Source organism: Theobroma umbraticum, unplaced genomic scaffold, assembly GCF_002168275.2.
Source record: "Theobroma umbraticum cultivar Fairchild unplaced genomic scaffold, ASM216827v3 scaffold_56.0, whole genome shotgun sequence".
NCBI lineage: Eukaryota > Viridiplantae > Streptophyta > Magnoliopsida > Malvales > Malvaceae > Theobroma > Theobroma umbraticum.
In genome coordinates, this window is record NW_018397256.1 from 7,343,706 (window position 1) to 7,361,626 (window position 17,921).

Sequence of the window (17,921 nt, forward strand, 5' to 3'; positions counted from 1 at the left end):
CATTACCACATATGCATTTCCTTCTTTGAGGCTTCAAAGTTCATGAAAGCCTAGGACTCCAAGTTCGTCTAAATGTTGTTTAAGCAATCAATTTGTGGCTCTAGCTTTTGCTATGAGTGAATGTTTGTTCTGTCATCTTGCATATCACAGCACTCTATGACATCTCATGTGAAAATTTTTAACAGGTTTTAAGCTGCCTTTAGCTATAGCAATGTCCATCTTGGCCGTGATGTTAGCAAGGACTAGTTCTTAACAAGATTCATTCTTGCAGTTGACTCCTTATTTCTTTTCTGTTGATGACATTAAATATTGGCAGACTCTCATTCATTGCTAGTAGTGGGGCTCAACCAACATTGCTAGCCTTGAAAGCCAATACTACCCGTTATTTTGTTGTAGTTGCAGCATTCAAAGCAAGAGGTTCTTAATCACTAGTAGTGGTTAAATGTCATCTTTTATGCAGCTATCACAATTTGGCAATTAGCAAAGAAGCGGTCGAGCTGTTTTTCTTTTGAGCTCCTCTCTTTGGAATGTGGCTAGTATCTTGGTTGTGCTCTGCTTCTCAAATTTCTAATTGGAGACAGGCTTTTAGCCACCATCAAACCAAATCATATCAACCAGAGCGTGATCAGTGGCTGGTAGGGGATATGTGCTTTTCAGTTTCTGTCAAAAAAAAAAAAAACATTATCCTCTCTGTTCTTGGAGACAAAAGTGGATTTGAACAGTAGAGGGGTACATAGGGAAGCAGTAAGGATGAGTGAATGCAATCGTCCGAATTGGCCAAAACAAGTAAAGATATTAAACATGAAAACATGTGGGTTTCCCAGAAAAAGAATGTAACTGGTTTTGTTTTCCCTCAGCTCTGGGTGAAATGTCTGTTAAAGGGTGGTTGCGCATGATTTGATGACGATGATGGTTCCAGCAAAACTGGCCTACCTACAGCACAACCGAATTATTGAGGCTAGTTGGTGGGGTAGCAACCTTTTGGAGGCATATCACTGATTTCCCCTAATGACAATGACTAGTAGGAAGGAGCAATGGGCATCCTCGCATGCCCGGTGAAATTATTGGAGCCATGTGATTTGCAGATGGTTGGCAGGATTACTTGTTCAATAACTATAAAATACATAGATTTTAGTAACTAATTTTTGCAGAAATGATTGATGGTCCATTTCACCCAATTTGACCAACTTACGTTCTTCTTTTCATCCGTACACTTATCCATCAATCATAATAACTTTTACCCCTTTCATAGAAAACCTCACAGCAGATTAAAAACTAAAGACTTCCAAATACACTGCTTCATAGATTGTAGAATAAGATATTTAAAATTTGCATTATGTACTCATGATGTCATTAGTTTCATCTCATTTTTGGATGGAATTAATTACACTAAAATTTCACCTAACAAATCTTGTCAATTGCAATCCACTGTCTATACAGGGTATCAATAACGTAGTCTGTCCAAAACTAAATTTTGTAATAATTTGTTTATAATAACCCACTCCATCTTATGCGACTTATAAAAAACAAATTTCATAAAAATATTCTCATCCGTCCACGTATTTGATAACCAAGTCGACACATGGCATTGTTTGAGAGCTCCTTTGAGGTTTGTTTTTATATTAAGTTATAGATATTTGATATCGAATTATAATCAAATGTTTAATTTAATATTTAAAATTTAAAAATATGTAATATGGTACTCAAAATTTACTTTTATTTATTTTAGAGTAAAATAACTAGACCTCTTTAAGTTTTAACTAAATTTCACATAAATTTATTAATTTTTAAAATGAACAATAAAACTTAAAAGTGTAAACACTATTAATAAAAAATATGAACAAACTAAAATGCCTTTTATTCTTTCTCTCTTATTTTTTTTCTCTCAGATAATACGTTCAATTGACATTTCTCATTCGTCGAATGACCACCCTATGATAAGTGCTTCCTATGGGAGGAGAGCGTTGATCTAGTGCTCCCTTCCCATGGGAAAGCATCGATCTCGGTGCTCCTCTTGCTTAAGAAGCATAAAATCTGCGCTCCTCTCCCTTCCCTGGGTGCTCTCTTCCCCTGGGAAAGCATGATCTCAGTGCTCCCCTCCTTTGAGGAGCATTAAATCGGTGCTCCATTCCCTCTAAATAAAAATATATTATTTATATAATAATAATTTTTAAAATTAATTAAAAATAAAATTATTTTTTAAATATTATTATATTATCAAATTAACAAAAATAATTGATTAATGACTGAGTCAAACGAAAGATATTTTTTTAAAGTAAATTATTTATTTAATTAATAAATTTGAGTAAAATTATAATTAAAATTTAAAGAAATTTAAACATTTTTTCTTTTATTGTATAATATATTTTATTAATTAAATTAAAAAATATAACATACTTTCATATCTAATCTTAGTAGGTAACGTAATAAGATCACACATAATTTATGCTAACGAAATAAAAAAATATGCAATTTAAAAAATGAAAAGTAAAATTTGAATACCATATTACATAATTTTAAATTTCAACACGAATACATAATTAATAAATACTCTTTTCGAATTTGGATCCCGTATAAGCAAAATGCAGTCTCTTCTCCGTCTCCGTGGTCCAAAGACTTGTTTGGAACGTCTCAATGGCAATTTCCTCGATAAGAGGTTGCCTACGCGTGTGCCTTAGTCAAGCCATGAAGTATCTAATTTAATGCAAGGGCTCCAGAGGGTCAATGTACTTTTTCTTTCCTTACCGACAAATCTCCTAGATTTTTCCAGCTCCAAGCCTAGCTTTGTAGCCAAGGTTTTGACGTCTAAAGTACGAGAAGAGGAGCAATCCCCCCTTTAACTTTTTGTTTTAGTTTGCTTCCCATGAAAGAAAAGGGGACATTCCTTAAAGCATATGCTTTTTGCGCTTTTGAAATTGTGGTACTGGAACTAAATCAATGATAAAATCAAGCTCTTAGCTACTGATAATTAAATTAACAAGTTTCATTAATGCTAATAAATGAGTGATTTTATTTTAAAGTGCAAGCAAAGTTAGACAACTCTGTTTGGATGTAGAGTTTTAACCCATCACTTGCATCATCTTTGGACTTTACCCATGCTTAATACTTTACATTAAATGCATAATGGTTGTGAATTCAAATGAATTAATATGGTTCAATACCAATCAAAAAGCTCTGGCACAATCTATAAGTTTTGATATATAATAAATGACTTATTTATCTCAAATTTTACGTATCAATAAAAATTAATTAATTTTTAAAATTAGTTCAATTAATCTTAAAATATTATCACCCGAGTTGTAAACTTAATTTTTTTGTTTATTGAAAATTGAGAAATGAAGTCATTGTTGGTGGGCCCTTCCATGGGTCGGGTGGCTTGCAAGGTCCAAGGGCCGGGCTCAACTTTGATCTTGCTATAAGCGTGATATCTGAGCTTGGATTCGACTCATCTCGGCTGGAGGTATTATTATATTAATAAAAAATTACTTAATTATACTTAAAAAAATATTAATATAAAAGAATTTGCCCAGTGAGTGAAAGGCTAGAAGGAGAAGGCCCGTGGCCATGTCAATAGACCTTTTAGCAGAAGCGTCTGCCGCATGAAACATGCCATGAATCCCTGGATAAAAGAGGAGAATCAAATTCCTTTTACTGTTTGCTTTTCTAATTTGGCAAATAAATTTTACCAACACACTTCCCAGCCTTTTTGGATGCAGTAGCTTGGACCTTTCTTCGTTACAAAAAAGGATCTCAGCCGTCCACTCTCCACCAAATCAAGATTGGTGGGCCCCCGCACATGAGCCTCAGAATCTAACGGTTTAGAAAACGACACATCTCAACCATCAAAAAAACCTACACTTTTCCTTTCGCCATCTCCCACTTTGGAAAAACCAGAAAAGAAACGGACACCCACGAAGTGAAGAAAGAAAGCCCAATGTTCACTGCTCTTTGCTTCTTTCCTCATTTCAGAAAAGAAAGTAAAATAAAAAAAATTGAATAATTCCTTATTCACTCTGCACTCTCCTGACTCTTCTATCATTCATTCCTTTTTTTTGGATAAAAACATAATATATAGAAAAAAAATTGTATAATCTAAATTCATTTAATGATTTTTTTTATGGAAATAAAATATGTAGAAAAGCCAAGCACGGACAAGATCTGAATTCCAAGGAGAGCTCAAAACAGACAAGCAAACCAGAGTTCCCAACACTCTCATCAGAGAATAAACATAAGAAAACAAGGTGATTCTCATCCTCATCAACCTCCATGCTCCCGCACTCTCATTCAACTAATCTCAGCCGTTGATCTCCCCCTCTCCTGATCCATGACCCTTATGTCCTTCATATCTAGGGTTTCCATTTCCAACACGATCATCGTCTCCCGCCGCCACGATGTCTTCCAAGATCAGCGGCCAGGTTTCGCCTCAGCCCTGTCCCCACATCCTCGACTTCCGCTCCCGTAACGGCTCCAAGCCGTTTCGCGCCCTCCAAGACTGCATCCGAGTGAAGGCGCCCGGTGGCCGCGCCGCCATTCGGAGGGAACCCTCCGAGGTCCCCCGGTGCGGCACGTGCGAGGAATCCTCCCGTCCCAGGCTCTATGCGTGCGTCGCCTGTGCCGCTGTTTTCTGCCACGCGCCTCCACTTCACTCCCACGCGTCGTCTCACGCTCTTTCCATCCCCGGCCACGAGATCGCAGTTGACGTGGACCGCGCTGAGCTCTTCTGCTGCGCGTGTCGTGACCAGGTGTACGATCGCGACTTCGACGCCGCCGTAGTCCTCGCTCAAACCATCACCGCCACCGCCACCACCTCCACCTCCGGATCCACCGGAATGCAATGCAACATCGCTGGATCTCAACCGGAAAACCTACGAAAGCGCCGTCGAGTAGATTACCGCCCGTGGGCCCCAGATTCAAGAGAACACGCCATCATCGGAAACCATTCGATGCCTCTCAACGACACGACCAATGCCTCATCGATTTCGTCAACAGAATTACCTTGGGGATTACGCGGATTGAATAATTTGGGGAATACTTGCTTTATGAATTCAGTTTTACAAGCATTGCTCCATACGCCGCCTTTGCGAAACTACTTCTTAAGCGATCGGCATAACAGATATTATTGTCAGCAAAAGAATGGTGCTCTTAATGGTACTAAAAATTCAAGATTGTGTTTGGCTTGTGATATGGACGCGATGTTTTCGGCTGTGTTTTCGGGGGATCGGACTCCTTATAGTCCAGCTAAGTTCTTGTACAGGTTAGTTTTTGGTCAAAACGTGAATTTTTTAATTTTGACAGAGAATATGAAGAGTAAGAAAAAGTTTAATCTTTTATCTTTTTTTTTTGGGTTATTTTTTTACTCTATTGATATATGTTGTTAGTATTTGGTTTTGGGTAAAAAAAAAATTGTGGGATTAATGTGATTTGAGGTTTTTGCAGTTGGTGGCAACATGCGGCAAATTTGGCTAGTTATGAGCAGCAGGATGCCCATGAATTTTTCATTTCCATGCTTGATGGAATTCATGAAAAGGTGGAGAAGGATAAAAGGAAGTCCCAGAGTCCAGGTGACTAGCTTTCTTGTTGTTTCGAGGTTGTCTTAGTAACTTTTAAGTTGGATTTCTAGGATGTGTGTTGTCCCTGGCTGAAATTGCATAGTGAGCATGTATGTTTATACTGGGAGTTTATGTTGGTGGATTGTTTTATTTATATGGTAACTGGTAGATTAAGAATCTCCCAAATCTAAGGGGTTTGATTCTGGGCCCACGTCTTCTGAAATACATCATGACATGTAACTATTTGCTACATTTGTTCTGCTAGTGGTAATATAAGTGTTGGTTACATTTTTGTCAGTTTCTTCAAAAGGTTCTTGTTGTGGGAGGATATTTTATGTTTATGGTTGATCAAATGATGTGAATTCTTTTGTAGTGTAGAACAACAAAGTCACTACGGTATTTATCTTAATTCTGAATTTGATCATGCATTAACGGTATCACTGCTGGCATGCACTAGGAATCCATGTTGTCTGTAATTCCTAATTATATGGTAAAACTTTGCTGAGTTGTTGATTTTAGGTTGACGTTCTGGAAAAGAAAAGTTTGTATGCATCAGTCGGCTTGGAACATTGTACAGCACGGAGATTAATTAGGATTTATAAATTTGGTTAGGAACCTTAAGTCTGCATAGGATGGGATTGTCTGCTGTTTAAGTGTTTAAGTGGCCAAATTATAGTTACCAAAAGGCAGACATGAATCTAGATTAGAAGCAGTCTGTTTAACTAATTAGAATAAATCATTGGGGAAGGAGATAGTGAAATGCACAAATCACCTGGCCTAAAACTTGCTGCTATACTAATGCAGCTGTATTAACCAACTAAGATTCTCTTATGAGCAGCTACTATCCGTCTGTCCCTCGCTTTACTGTTTTTAGTATTTATTTTTTGAATCAACATCATCGAAGATTTTGCTAAAGATTAAGAAGTAACCCTAATATTTAACTGCAGGGCGTGAGTTTAGGTCTCTTCTATCTTGCCCTAGGAGTTGACAAGTGCTCTCAGATTTAGGACTGCAGGCTTGATGATGTCAAGTGCTTTACTTCAGTAAGTCAACCTTCCTTAGCCTCTTGGTTTCATCATAGGAATTTCTCGCCTCACTTAATTCTCATGTTACTTCCCCTTTGCCATGTATAGGATTCTATCCTCTGACAAAGTTGATCCTGATCTCAAATAAAGGAGAGAGTTGATTTAGTTTTACAACCTGCATCAAAGCCATTTCTGTCTTTTGGGTCAGCTTGTTTCTACATAAACTTTCTTCAAATGCCTTGGTTGGGTGAAGAGATCCAGATTCTTTTGAACTTGATGAAGTTTGGCCTAGTTATCTGCAAGGTTGTCCCAACTTAAACCATCTTTGTTATGATATGCAGCGTCTTGTTTTCTTGCGTGTTGAAATTTGATCTTTGGATTGGAAATCCAAGTTAAATGTGGGAAACAGAAGGAACAAATGCTAAGCTTAAGTTGTTGTTGAGCTTTAGTTGGAATGCAGTGGTTTTTGCATTGACTGTGTATATTCCCATTTTTTCTGGTCAAGTTGAATGCAGAACTAGCATCCTCTGTTCTGGTTCTGGTAAAGTAACGTGGAAAGGGATTTTGATTCATTGCTATCTCTTAACTGTAGTTGAAAGTTAACATCTGAGACTCTAGTTGCTTTCCATTCAAAGTTAGCCTTATGCCATGTTTGTAGAACCATCTTACTGTTTTCTTTTTCTGTCATTCTCACTAAGATATAATCAGCTTCAGTTATTCAAATGTGAATGCATGCCGGCATAACTAGATTGCTTGTCAGTAAACTGTTTGAATGAATCTTCATAAAGGAATGAGAATGTTAAGTGATAACATATCTCCGATATCGGATATTTTCATTACCCCCATTTCTTGCTGGTGCAGGCAGTGGAGATTGTTGCATTGCACACAGAGTATTTTCTGGTATTCTGCGATCTGATGTCATGTGTATGGCTTGTGGTTTCACATCCACAACATATGATCCATGTGTAGACATCTCCCTGGACTTGGAACCAAACCAAGGAGGTTCTGGGAAGTCTTCATCCACAAAATCCCACAATTCTTGCAATGTTGAGGCAGATTTCGTTGGCTCCAGCCAAAACTGTGGAATATCTACCTTAAAGGGTTGCTTAGAACGATTTACAAGAGCTGAGAAGTTGGGCTCTGACCAGAAATTTTTCTGCCAAAAGTGTCAGGTGAGACAAGAATCTCTTAAGCAGATGTCCATAAGAAAGCTTCCATTGGTATCGTGCTTTCATATTAAAAGATTTGAACATTCTTCAATACGAAAGATGCCGAGGAAGGTTGACCGGTATCTGCAATTCCCATTTTCATTGGACATGGCTCCATATCTTTCTTCTTCCATCTTGAGGAGTCGATTTGGAAACAGGATCTTCCCTTTTGATGCAGATGAACAAGATGCATCAAATGACTTATCATCAGAATTTGAGTTGTTTGCTGTCGTCACACACTCGGGTAGATTAGATGCTGGCCATTATGTGACTTATTTGCGATTAAGTAATCAATGGTACAAGTGTGATGATGCTTGGATTACTAGAGTTAATGAGAACATTGTGAGGGCGGCACAGGGGTACATGATGTTTTATGTACAGAAGATGCTATACTATAAAGCAAGTGAAAAGCAAGCTGCCTCAGGATATGATGTTCAGAGATGAGAATTTGGTTTTTAATTCAAATCATATAGGGCCGAAGATAGGCTGCATCATTTGAAGGTGGTTAATATGGAATCACTCATCAGATGCCATGCCTAGTTTTGTATTCCATGAAAACAAGTTTAGTCAAGCTGCTCTGCTCATTGGTAAAAGACTGGGCTGCTCTTCAGTCAGATTGGAGTTTTAAGTGAGCCTAAATTTTTGAGGCACTCCAATATTCAGGAAAATCAATTTTATAAGGTATGGGTTCCATAAAATGATTTATGAATTTCTTTTTCCTTTTCATTCAAGTGTCGTCCTTTTGATTTATTATTTTTTTTCCTTTTTAAACCTATCTGAAATCGTCTACTAATTGTTTCACACTTGAGACATCCTTGCCAACGGACTGATTGACAGTTATCCTTTTTCATAAGGCTAGGGTTCATTTTCTGAGTTGGAAGGCACTCGTCCGTCTTTAACATGAGCCTGACTGTTGGTTTAATTTTTGTCTGTGTCATGACAAAGCAGGAAAGAAAATAGTAAAGTTAAATCTAAAACCCTTCTCATTGCAGGATCATCTATGGCATATGGAGAGTTGATAAGTGATAAACCAGGCACTTCAAACATATTGACAATTTAAATACCTAAAAGTACACTGGGTTTTACGAGTGCAGTAAAGGTTGAACTGGTAATTCCTTGTATTCAAGCTCTAGGGTCACTTTGTCTTTGACCATTTTCTTTTTTTAAATGATCAATGAAAGCTAAGCCTAAGGTTGTGATTTACCTGCATGGATGATGGTATCTTCATTCAATTCCTGATCCCTAATTGTATTTGTAACCATCAACCAGGTTAAACGTTTCATATGTTTGTCAAATCAGAGAAGTAGCATATCGAGTTCTAAAAGTGTTACTAATGCTATTGTGTAATCGTATCTGTAAAAGCCATCCTTATCTCTCTCTCTCTGGAAAGGTAAAAATAAAAAACACATCTTACATCTATGGCCATCCCTCGGTAAAAAATTCAGTGGCCATTTGACTACGGAACCAGTACAATAAAAGCTAGAGCTACTAACAGCATGTTTGGTAAAGGGAATAGCTACGTTATTCTCTCTCTGTTCTCATGTTTTTTCTTTACCTCGTCGTAAAGAATAGTTATTATTTAGTATAAGGTAAAATTTAGATTTAATTAAACTGGAGCTCTCATGATATTTGCTATTCTATGATTGAGAAAATAGTTTTAAAATTTGATAGGATTAAAATACTTTTTATAACTTAAAAATGTTACAACCTTAGATATATGCTTAGGGTTAGATTCGCTCACATGGTGTGTCAGATCGACATTTTATTTTATCAATCACATTTCCAGATCGGCCCATGGAGAAAAAGGAAAAAAATAGAATAAAAAAGAAAATTTATTTATAAATTTTAAAATATTAATATTTTATATATAATTTAAACATTATAAATATTAATATGATTAAAATATTAAAATTTTGAATGTTTTATTTATTAAATTATTAATATATTAAATTTTTAATGAGTATAAATAAAAAATAAAAATGAAAATAAAGAAAATATAAAAAATTATGCTAATATTTTAAAAATAAATTATTAAATTTGAAATTTTTAAATTTTTAATAAAAATAAAATTAAATAATTAAAAAAAATTTGCTTATATTTGTCTTTTGGTATAAATTTAACTTAATTATGAAAAGTGCATTTTGTTGCTTTAAAAAATAAATATTATTATAATAAAAATTTTAGTTTTAAATATATATTATAAAGTTAATATTAAAATTTTAAATTAATTTAAATTATTAATATTAAAAAATCTAATAAAAATGATAATATAAAAATAAAGAGTTTTTTTATTTTTTTATTTTCTATTCTTTTCTTATTCAAAAGTTATTGTTACACTAACTAAACATTGCAATAAGTCATAATAATTTTTCTTATCTTATTCTATTTGTCGTTTCAAACTAAGTAATAACTATTCTATTATATTCTTATCTCATTCTATTTCATTTCTATTTATTTTGCCAACCAAACGTACTCTAAAGGGATTAAGTTCAGCCTAAGAATGCTAATGGATACCTAATTATAGGGTATCTACAGATACCCGACTTGATTATATAAAGTTTGTATATCTTATAATCGAATTTGAGACAGGTGTGGGTAAGGTTCGGATACCACCCTTTGGGTACCCATTACTCGAATCCAACTAGTATTTCTAAATATTTTATTATTATTTTGATAATTAAATTATAATTTCACAATTTTTACCAAAATTAGAAGCAATTCTTTTTGTGAAAAACTAATAAATATATGAAAAGTATGGTTACTCTAATTATTAATATGATGACATTAATATATTTAAATTTAAAAAATATTAGATTGTTAATTATGTTTAAATAATATGAATATTATATCATACTATAAAGAAATATAATTACTATTATATATATACTTTTAATATAAGTCTATTTACTTTCTATTTTGTGTTAACATTATAAAACTTATGACTTATAAAATTGTTAATTATAATATATATACCATTGTTTATATAATCTTATAAGCTATATACTTAAAAAATGCTTTTGAGATTAAAATAATTTCGGAACTTAAGTGTTTTTTTTAATTTCATGAAATTAAGAACAAATTTATATAATTAATTAAATTAATTCATGAAGCTATTATTATTAATTAACTTGTAATGTCTTTTAATATATATAGTTTATATATTATTTTAATTTATAAGAAATATAATTACTATTATATATATACACTAAAATATTATATATATATATATATACTTTAAATATAAATATATTTACTTTCTATTTGTATTAACATTACAAAATTATAACTTATAAAATTTTTAATTATAATTTATATAACTTTGTTTATATAAACTTATATCAATCTAAGGAGAAGTTGTGAGATTAGAATAGTTTTAAAACTTAGTTATTTTTTTAATTTTATGTAATTAAGGACAAACCTTGTATAATTAATTAAATTAATTTATAAAATTATAATTATTAATTAACTTATAATGTCTTTTAATATATATATTAGATTCATTTATAAAAAATATAATTACTATTATATATATATTAAAATATTTTTGATATGTGCGTGTATGTGTATATAAATATATATGTATTTTAAATATAAATATATTTACTTTTTATTTTGTGTTAACATTACAAAAATTATAACACATAAAATTATTAATTACAATATATATACTTTTGTTTATATAAACTTATAACATATAAATTTAAAGGGAAGTTATGATATTAGAATAGTTAATCAGGTAATTAGGTATCCATGAAAAAGATTTTAATAATTTTTTTATCTAATCAGTTATTCAAAAGGGTTAAGATAATTATAAGATAGTGAAAATGTATTAGGGTTAAGATAGTAATTTTTAAAATTATTAAGATAGTTAATAAAATTAGGGTATTTGATTTTTAATAAGATTAAGGTTCAGGTATCTCAAAATTAATGAATACTCTACCCGATGACATCCCTAGTTCCACTGATAGATGGGTAAAATGGTGAGAAAGGGGAGAGACAGATTTCGATATGAAAAGGTAAAGAGGTAAAGAAAGAAATCAAAATAGGGAGGGGAAAGGGAAAATGGGTAAGGAAGAAGGTTAAGATTCTGCAAAGATGTGGGAGACAATAAATCTTGTTTATTACTCTATCGTCATATACATGTACAAGGAGATCAAAGAGCCTTGCTTGGAGTTGGATTGGTGAAGATGATCTCTTCCATGCTCCGAAATTTGCTCCTGCTGAAATTACTCTATTTTGATTCCCTTTGATATCACAGTGAAGACAATTTTCAAGTATCCAAGGGCTTCATTTCTTGGCCTTTATTACGAGTTTGCACCCATTTCTGGTAGGCCAGTAGACAGACCAAAAGGGAAGGAACAAGTTGCAATAAAAAAGGCCCATAATATTCACTAAACAACATCCATTTGACTTCATAAACAATATTGGATCTACTGATTTGTATATGATTATCCCAAAACCTAGATCATAAAGTTGTGCAATTTGTCATTGTGTAATAGGTAAACTTTCATTCAGCTTGCCACACATACTATAATATAATAGAATTCCTTTCTGCAGGCCCAGCAAAAGCAGATGATAAAACTACTGCATACGTAGTCTACAGGGGGCCATGCATCATTAAGGTTGGGCCAATTGTATAGTCTTTGGTGGAGAATTACAGCTTTACCATCTCAACTTCTCTGATACCCAGTCTGAAATATTGGCTATAAGAAATCCCAGGAATACCTGAAATACATCACAATATGATCCTTCCTAAGCAAGGGACTTCCATGCAGCAATGTACATAAGCTGGAGGATCAAAACTAATATATAATTGATCAATTTGATTAAGTTTTGGAGTAGTAATTAACTGAATATTTATCTGGTCAGATGCTCATGTGTATCAAAGAAATTGAAGGATGATGGGCTGACAAGTTTTTGAATTTATCAAGATTACTACTTAACCATATACCTGAGCTGATCCAATCATATAGATTATTGAATACTGTTGACCATAAATTAGCATGTCTTCCAACATTGCAACAGGTATGGTAAGTGAAACGCCTAGTGCACCTACCAGAGGAGAGGTCCAGACAACAGCTAATGCCCTGTAAGTGTGATAGATGTTGACTTGAAGGAATTAAAAAACATGCAGATTCATAACTCAGAAAATTTAGTTAGACCGTTGTATTCGCGTACCAGAAATAGTCAGATAGAAAACTCCCAACAAAACTGTTTACAAGGATTATCTCTTGCACTTTAGCTGATTGAGGAAATGTAAACTTTGGTTCGACACCAATGGCAGTCAGAGGCCATGCTGGAAAGAATTCAGAAACATCAAGTCATACAAAATGCAGATGTTGTGTCCAATTTTTATCTAACAACGTTAAGAGAGCATTTACTGAAGCTGTTCGAAGAATATTGGCTACTTTCAATATAAAGCAATTCATCGAACTAGTGGCTAATGAAATGCTTAAAAAGTTACCAAAAGAGCTCCATAGCCTGAAGAAGAAAAAAGAGTACAAAAAGATATATACATAGATATTAACTGCTATATGTCCCTTAACAAATTCTAGTTAGTTGCATATTGAGGATCTACTAACAGCTTCTAAGTAAGACTATCGTTCAAAAAACTAGGCTACTTTTGGAGGATCCTTAGTTTCTACTAGTTGCAAACAAAAAGCTTGAACTGCCAACCTGTGATACATCATGCTTTTAAAAAATGAAGCAAAGAAACATTGAATCTACTTCATTTCTTCTTGAACAATGAGAGTATATGAAACACTGTTCATAAATGCCCTAATGCTGAATTTCTCTATGTTTCTTCAGATGCCAATGAATGTAGTACAAGAGAAGTTCTAACATAACCATCCCAAGCAGGCAATATAAGAACCTGTGTCCAAGGTAAAATATGCCTATAATGCCCATCATCTCAGTTACCATTCAAAGAGAGAAATGCATGTTTTTTCCAGCCCAGGATCTCAGTACACTAGCCACCAATTTGCCTTTTTTTTTCAAATCCAAAGAGAAAAATTTCTCGTTCTGAAATCAGTGCAATGAACAATGAATGTCAACAAAGCCACTAATGTATTAGGTTTCCAAATGTCCCATGGACATATGACTCCTTACAACCTTTTTTTTCCATTTTGGAGTGATCCCCTACAACAAGGTCACATATCTTATATGTTACATCAGATCACTCCAATAGTGGTTTACCACTGGCGATTGATTCCATCATTTTGCTTTGCATAGTCTAAACTAGTTCCTAGAATGCCATGCTGACTATATCCAGTTTCAAGCTATCAGGAACAAGATGAAACAGTAATGTCTATTGTTTATTTCACATCTCTTAACAAGCTTATCGGAACAAGGGAGAAGAAACCTAGCAGTCAAGTCATAAATTTATTCCACAGTGTCAATCTGAAAAAACAGAATATAATAACTATGCCAAAAATTTTCATTTGCTTGGATTTTGGTGGTTGTGCTGGTTTGTTCAAGCTAAGCCTGCTGAAAGGCATATGCTCCAGTCCCACTACGAACGTATAAACACATATATGGCAGAGCAGAAAAATTGTGATAAACTAACCAGCAATATGCTCTTACCAAGCCACCAAAGGGCAACAAGTGCAAACAATCCAATATAGCCAAAGCACTTCTGCATGTCTACCCTTTCTCCTTCTTCTCCAGAAAACTTTTTAAGCAAAACTGCAACTTATGATTTTAGTATTCTGCTGGTAATTTATCAAAAAAAAAAAATCTAATATGATTCAAATAAAAGTGAAGGTATAAACCTGTAAACAGTCCATAACACATAGCTGAGAGGATAGCAAAAAGATCTCCTAGAAGAGCTTGATTCCCACGTCTAAATAAAGCAGGAAAACTGTAAGTAGCTTCTAAGAAAACATGCTACACATATATCAAGTAAATAAAACCATGAAAACAATTGCAACCTGCTCCTCCACCCCCACCCCCCACCTCAGAAAAGGGCAAGAGGAAGTTATAGAAGCGTATTAGCCCATTTATAACCTTACCATAGCTAATAGTCCAAGCTAAATGATGGTAGCATGTAACAGTTAAATGAGGTGGAGGAAAACAATACTTGTTAATGCCTGATTTTGATTCATCTGCAGCCCATGTCTTTCCAAGGGTAGTCATAGCAACACCGGCAATGCTAATGACGACTGAAACAACTTTCACTGTACTAATAGACTCTTGACCCAAAATTGCCCCAATTAATAAAGTGAAAAGTCCAGAAGTTGAGGACAACAATGTTGTACTAGCAACACTTGTTCTTGCGAGTGCAGCATTCGTAAGATACTGGAGACAATGAATAATATTAGAAAGAACTTCAATAATGTATTTCTACCAAATATGTAAGTCCCAGATTTTCCTGAAGTGGATCAACTGTATTTCAGTGGGATTATATTTCTCATACAGCAAAGGCCTGCTGACTTACATGAAATGAGCACATCTATGCATATGAAAGTTTAAAAGAAATGGGTGGCAGAACCAGGCAAAAGGGGCATGCAGAGATGCATATATAAAAGATGGAAGCATAGTTGGAAATGTGAACAAAGAGATGTTGGAATCTGGAAGAGAAAATATACGGCAATCCTTACTAATTAAAGTTTTGGCTTCAACAGATTTGATGCTCAATGCTTAAAAACAAATGCTTGACTTGAAAACCAGCCAAAGAAATATTAGATAAACAACTTTTTAATTCACACCTCTGTTGCAAACCAGATAGGAGCCATGCAAAAGCCAAATGCAGCAATCTCCTTTGTGCTAAGCATTCGGTCTCGCTTTGGTGCTTCCACAATAACTTTGTGTCTAGAAACCCGGGGATTTTCCTCCTCCTTGATACAAAGGTCTATGACACACTCCTTAGGCACTGGTGCTTGATGTTCAATTTGAAAATTACCATGCTTGTCATCATGTTTTACAGAAGAATTCAGTTCTACAGAGGACCTGTCAACCCCTTTTGGGCCTTTGGTACTATTACAAGAGCAACCTCTCAGATGCTTGACTAACCAGTCCTTAAAGAACGCTATTGGCAGATAAAGTGCCAGAAGAGAGGTTCCAAGATATGTCACTGCAAATGGATGCCTATAGTCTTCAAACACACCCTGTCGGAACATAACAGTGATGTCAAAACTCCATAGTAAAAATGAGAATGTAACGGCATTAGAACAGAGCCCTAGCGGTCAAGTTCCAACAAAAAAAAAATTGATGGCCTATATAATTTTAGTAAGAAGAAAATGATCTTCACCTTGCACCACTGAACTGGCATAGAATAACATCTTAGCATAAGAACGTCTAATAACTTAATAAAAATTAAAAGTGAATGCAAATTATTGGTAATGATATTTATATCAGAAGACAAAAGCTAAGCATAGGAAAATATGACAAATGTGCTTGAATGAGAAGACCAAACCATTCAGAAAGAAACAAAATGAAAAATAAAAACCAGATTAGAAGGTAAAAATGCAAGTGGGTGAAAACCTGATGCCCAGAACGAAGATCCCAGGAGCAACCAGGAGACCTCCCAATTCCATTAGCAAACAAAGCAGATGAAATGAAATCATCAGTTTCAACAATGGGGAAGTTAAACATATGATCAGAAAAGAAAAAAACTGAATCCAAAAATATGGTAGAAATCCATAGTGACAAACTGTCAAACACAGTAGAAGATATGCATTACATAATCAAGAAAATTCTTGTTTATCATCAAAGTAAGCATTAAAAATTTTGTGACTTTAGAACCAGTGTAAACAACATGAACACATCTTTATAGGCAAAGGTCTTCACTGTTTTCACATTAATTTCAATGATGGTTGGTGTGTACGCTAAAGACAATTACGCTAAGCTAGAAATAAGAACGACTGCATACAACAACATGATGATATTGATCCATAGATTCTACAGATTAATCAGTAAACCGCAACTTCCTAGCATACAAGCAACAGAGATAGGTTCAAGATAACATTAAGGAATTCCAACCTAGCTAGGAATAATTTTGAAACTCTTTGTGTCAAAAACCAAAACCATTGTTCTTAATTTCAGCCTGGTGATGGCTAAGAAATTGGCATGACGGGTGGATAACACCTACCCCACAAAAGTTCTCATTATGATAAATTATCAATGATCATCTCTTAGATCTTTGCAACAAAAGATAACCGTGAAACTACAAACTGCCAGTGTCGAAAACCAGGTCCCAAAAAGATTGGAAGATTCATCAACCACTCGACGTCCAAACTCCCAAAAACAAAGACAGCATATAAAAACGTGAAAAGTCCAAGAAATTCTGTCGACAACACGACATAAAACTATTGCAAAAGTAAAAAGAGAAGAAAACAAAGAAGCATGTGAGAAGGAAGAGAAGAATCTGATCAGAACTAACCTGAGTGACCTCTGCGGAGGTAACCCACATGATTACAACACCAATAATTAAAAGCAAACCTCCCCTATATTTCCAACCCATCGTTTCTTTCTTCTCCCTTCACTCTTCTGTCTACGCAAAACTCTTTGGGAAAAAAAAAAAAACCTCTTGTTTAATTTTCTTCCCTAGATTAACGTCCAAGCTAGCCTAGGCAAATGCGGCTGACGAAACGTAATTATATATAGGAAAACCAAAGGGAAGCGATGAGTAGTGGCACCGATTCTTTCTGCAACTGGTCGCTTCAGTTGCACCAACAACAAAGATCGTGGCATTATATTCAATTTTCATTTTAATTTTAATAATGACGGACTAATATCAAAAATATGGTAAAATGGGTATTTTACGATTTGGATAGTGGCTATCAGTACTATGATTTTTCAATGGAAGAGCCACTTTTGTATTTCAGTGGCGGGACTAATTGCACCCACTTCAATCTTTGAAAAGGAAAGTTTTAGGTCTTTAATAATTATACTTTAGCACTAAAACCCCAAGGTTTTTAAGCTAAACTTTTAATTGCATATCATTGGAAACTCTATTCCTAGCTTGAATCGACCCCACTTAGGTTCCACTTATAATTATAATTAATAATTATATAATATATTTGTGTATTGATGTGTTGAGTTGGTTCTTAGAGAAAAATTGGTACGTAATTCATGTGGAATCAACTTAGCTAATGAGGCAATGGTAATAAGTTAAACAGTAAATATTTAAGAGTTAAGTT

General features: G+C 34.3%; 2 protein-coding genes across 5 annotated transcripts; one reads left to right on the forward strand and one right to left on the reverse strand.

Moving 5' to 3' along the window:
* Nucleotides 1-3,891: 3,891 nt before the first annotated feature.
* On the forward strand, nucleotides 3,892-9,415 carry LOC110410883 (ubiquitin C-terminal hydrolase 22-like). 3 transcript variants are annotated; one of them, XR_002444702.2, is made up of 5 exons: nucleotides 3,892-4,241; nucleotides 4,351-5,254; nucleotides 5,437-5,561; nucleotides 7,436-8,463; nucleotides 8,775-9,415. XR_002444702.2 is itself a non-coding variant. In XM_021420798.2 (3 exons), exons 1-3 carry the CDS (start codon nucleotides 4,392-4,394, stop codon nucleotides 8,224-8,226), a joined length of 1,779 nt encoding a protein of 592 aa, XP_021276473.1. In that variant the 5' UTR covers nucleotides 3,892-4,391; the 3' UTR covers nucleotides 8,227-8,585. The 3 variants fall into 3 exon arrangements, 1 of the variants encoding a protein (XP_021276473.1); XR_002444701.2 differs by having other exon boundaries at nucleotides 3,892-5,254; XM_021420798.2 differs by lacking the exon at nucleotides 8,775-9,415 and having other exon boundaries at nucleotides 3,892-5,254; nucleotides 7,436-8,585.
* A 2,473-nt stretch (nucleotides 9,416-11,888) lies between these two features.
* LOC110411282 (putative transporter C405.03c) lies at nucleotides 11,889-17,597 on the reverse strand. Of its 2 annotated transcripts, none has more exons than XM_021421365.2 (8): nucleotides 17,162-17,597; nucleotides 15,489-15,887; nucleotides 14,861-15,078; nucleotides 14,553-14,623; nucleotides 14,365-14,466; nucleotides 12,961-13,078; nucleotides 12,734-12,869; nucleotides 11,889-12,507 (listed from the first exon to the last, which is right to left on the reverse strand). In XM_021421365.2, exons 1-8 carry the CDS (start codon nucleotides 17,240-17,242, stop codon nucleotides 12,445-12,447), a joined length of 1,188 nt encoding a protein of 395 aa, XP_021277040.1. In that variant the 5' UTR covers nucleotides 17,243-17,597; the 3' UTR covers nucleotides 11,889-12,444. The 2 variants fall into 2 exon arrangements, with proteins under 2 accessions (XP_021277040.1, XP_021277039.1); XM_021421364.2 differs by having other exon boundaries at nucleotides 16,264-17,548.
* Between the last annotated feature and the right edge of the window lie 324 nt (nucleotides 17,598-17,921).

Coding starts and splice junctions, on each gene's coding strand:
- LOC110411282 (XM_021421364.2), bottom strand. CDS start 16,374: ATGTTTAACTTCCCCATTGTTGAAACTGATGATTTCATTTCATCTGCT. Junction 13,079..14,364: donor TGTTGCCCTTTGGTGGCTTG/GTAAGAGCATAT, acceptor AATTCTTTCCAG/CATGGCCTCTGACTGCCATT. Junction 12,508..12,733: donor ATATGATTGGATCAGCTCAG/GTATATGGTTAA, acceptor GATGTATTTCAG/GTATTCCTGGGATTTCTTAT.
- LOC110410883 (XM_021420798.2), top strand. CDS start 4,392: ATGTCTTCCAAGATCAGCGGCCAGGTTTCGCCTCAGCCCTGTCCCCAC. Junction 5,255..5,436: donor CCAGCTAAGTTCTTGTACAG/GTTAGTTTTTGG, acceptor AGGTTTTTGCAG/TTGGTGGCAACATGCGGCAA. Junction 5,562..7,435: donor AAGGAAGTCCCAGAGTCCAG/GTGACTAGCTTT, acceptor TTGCTGGTGCAG/GCAGTGGAGATTGTTGCATT.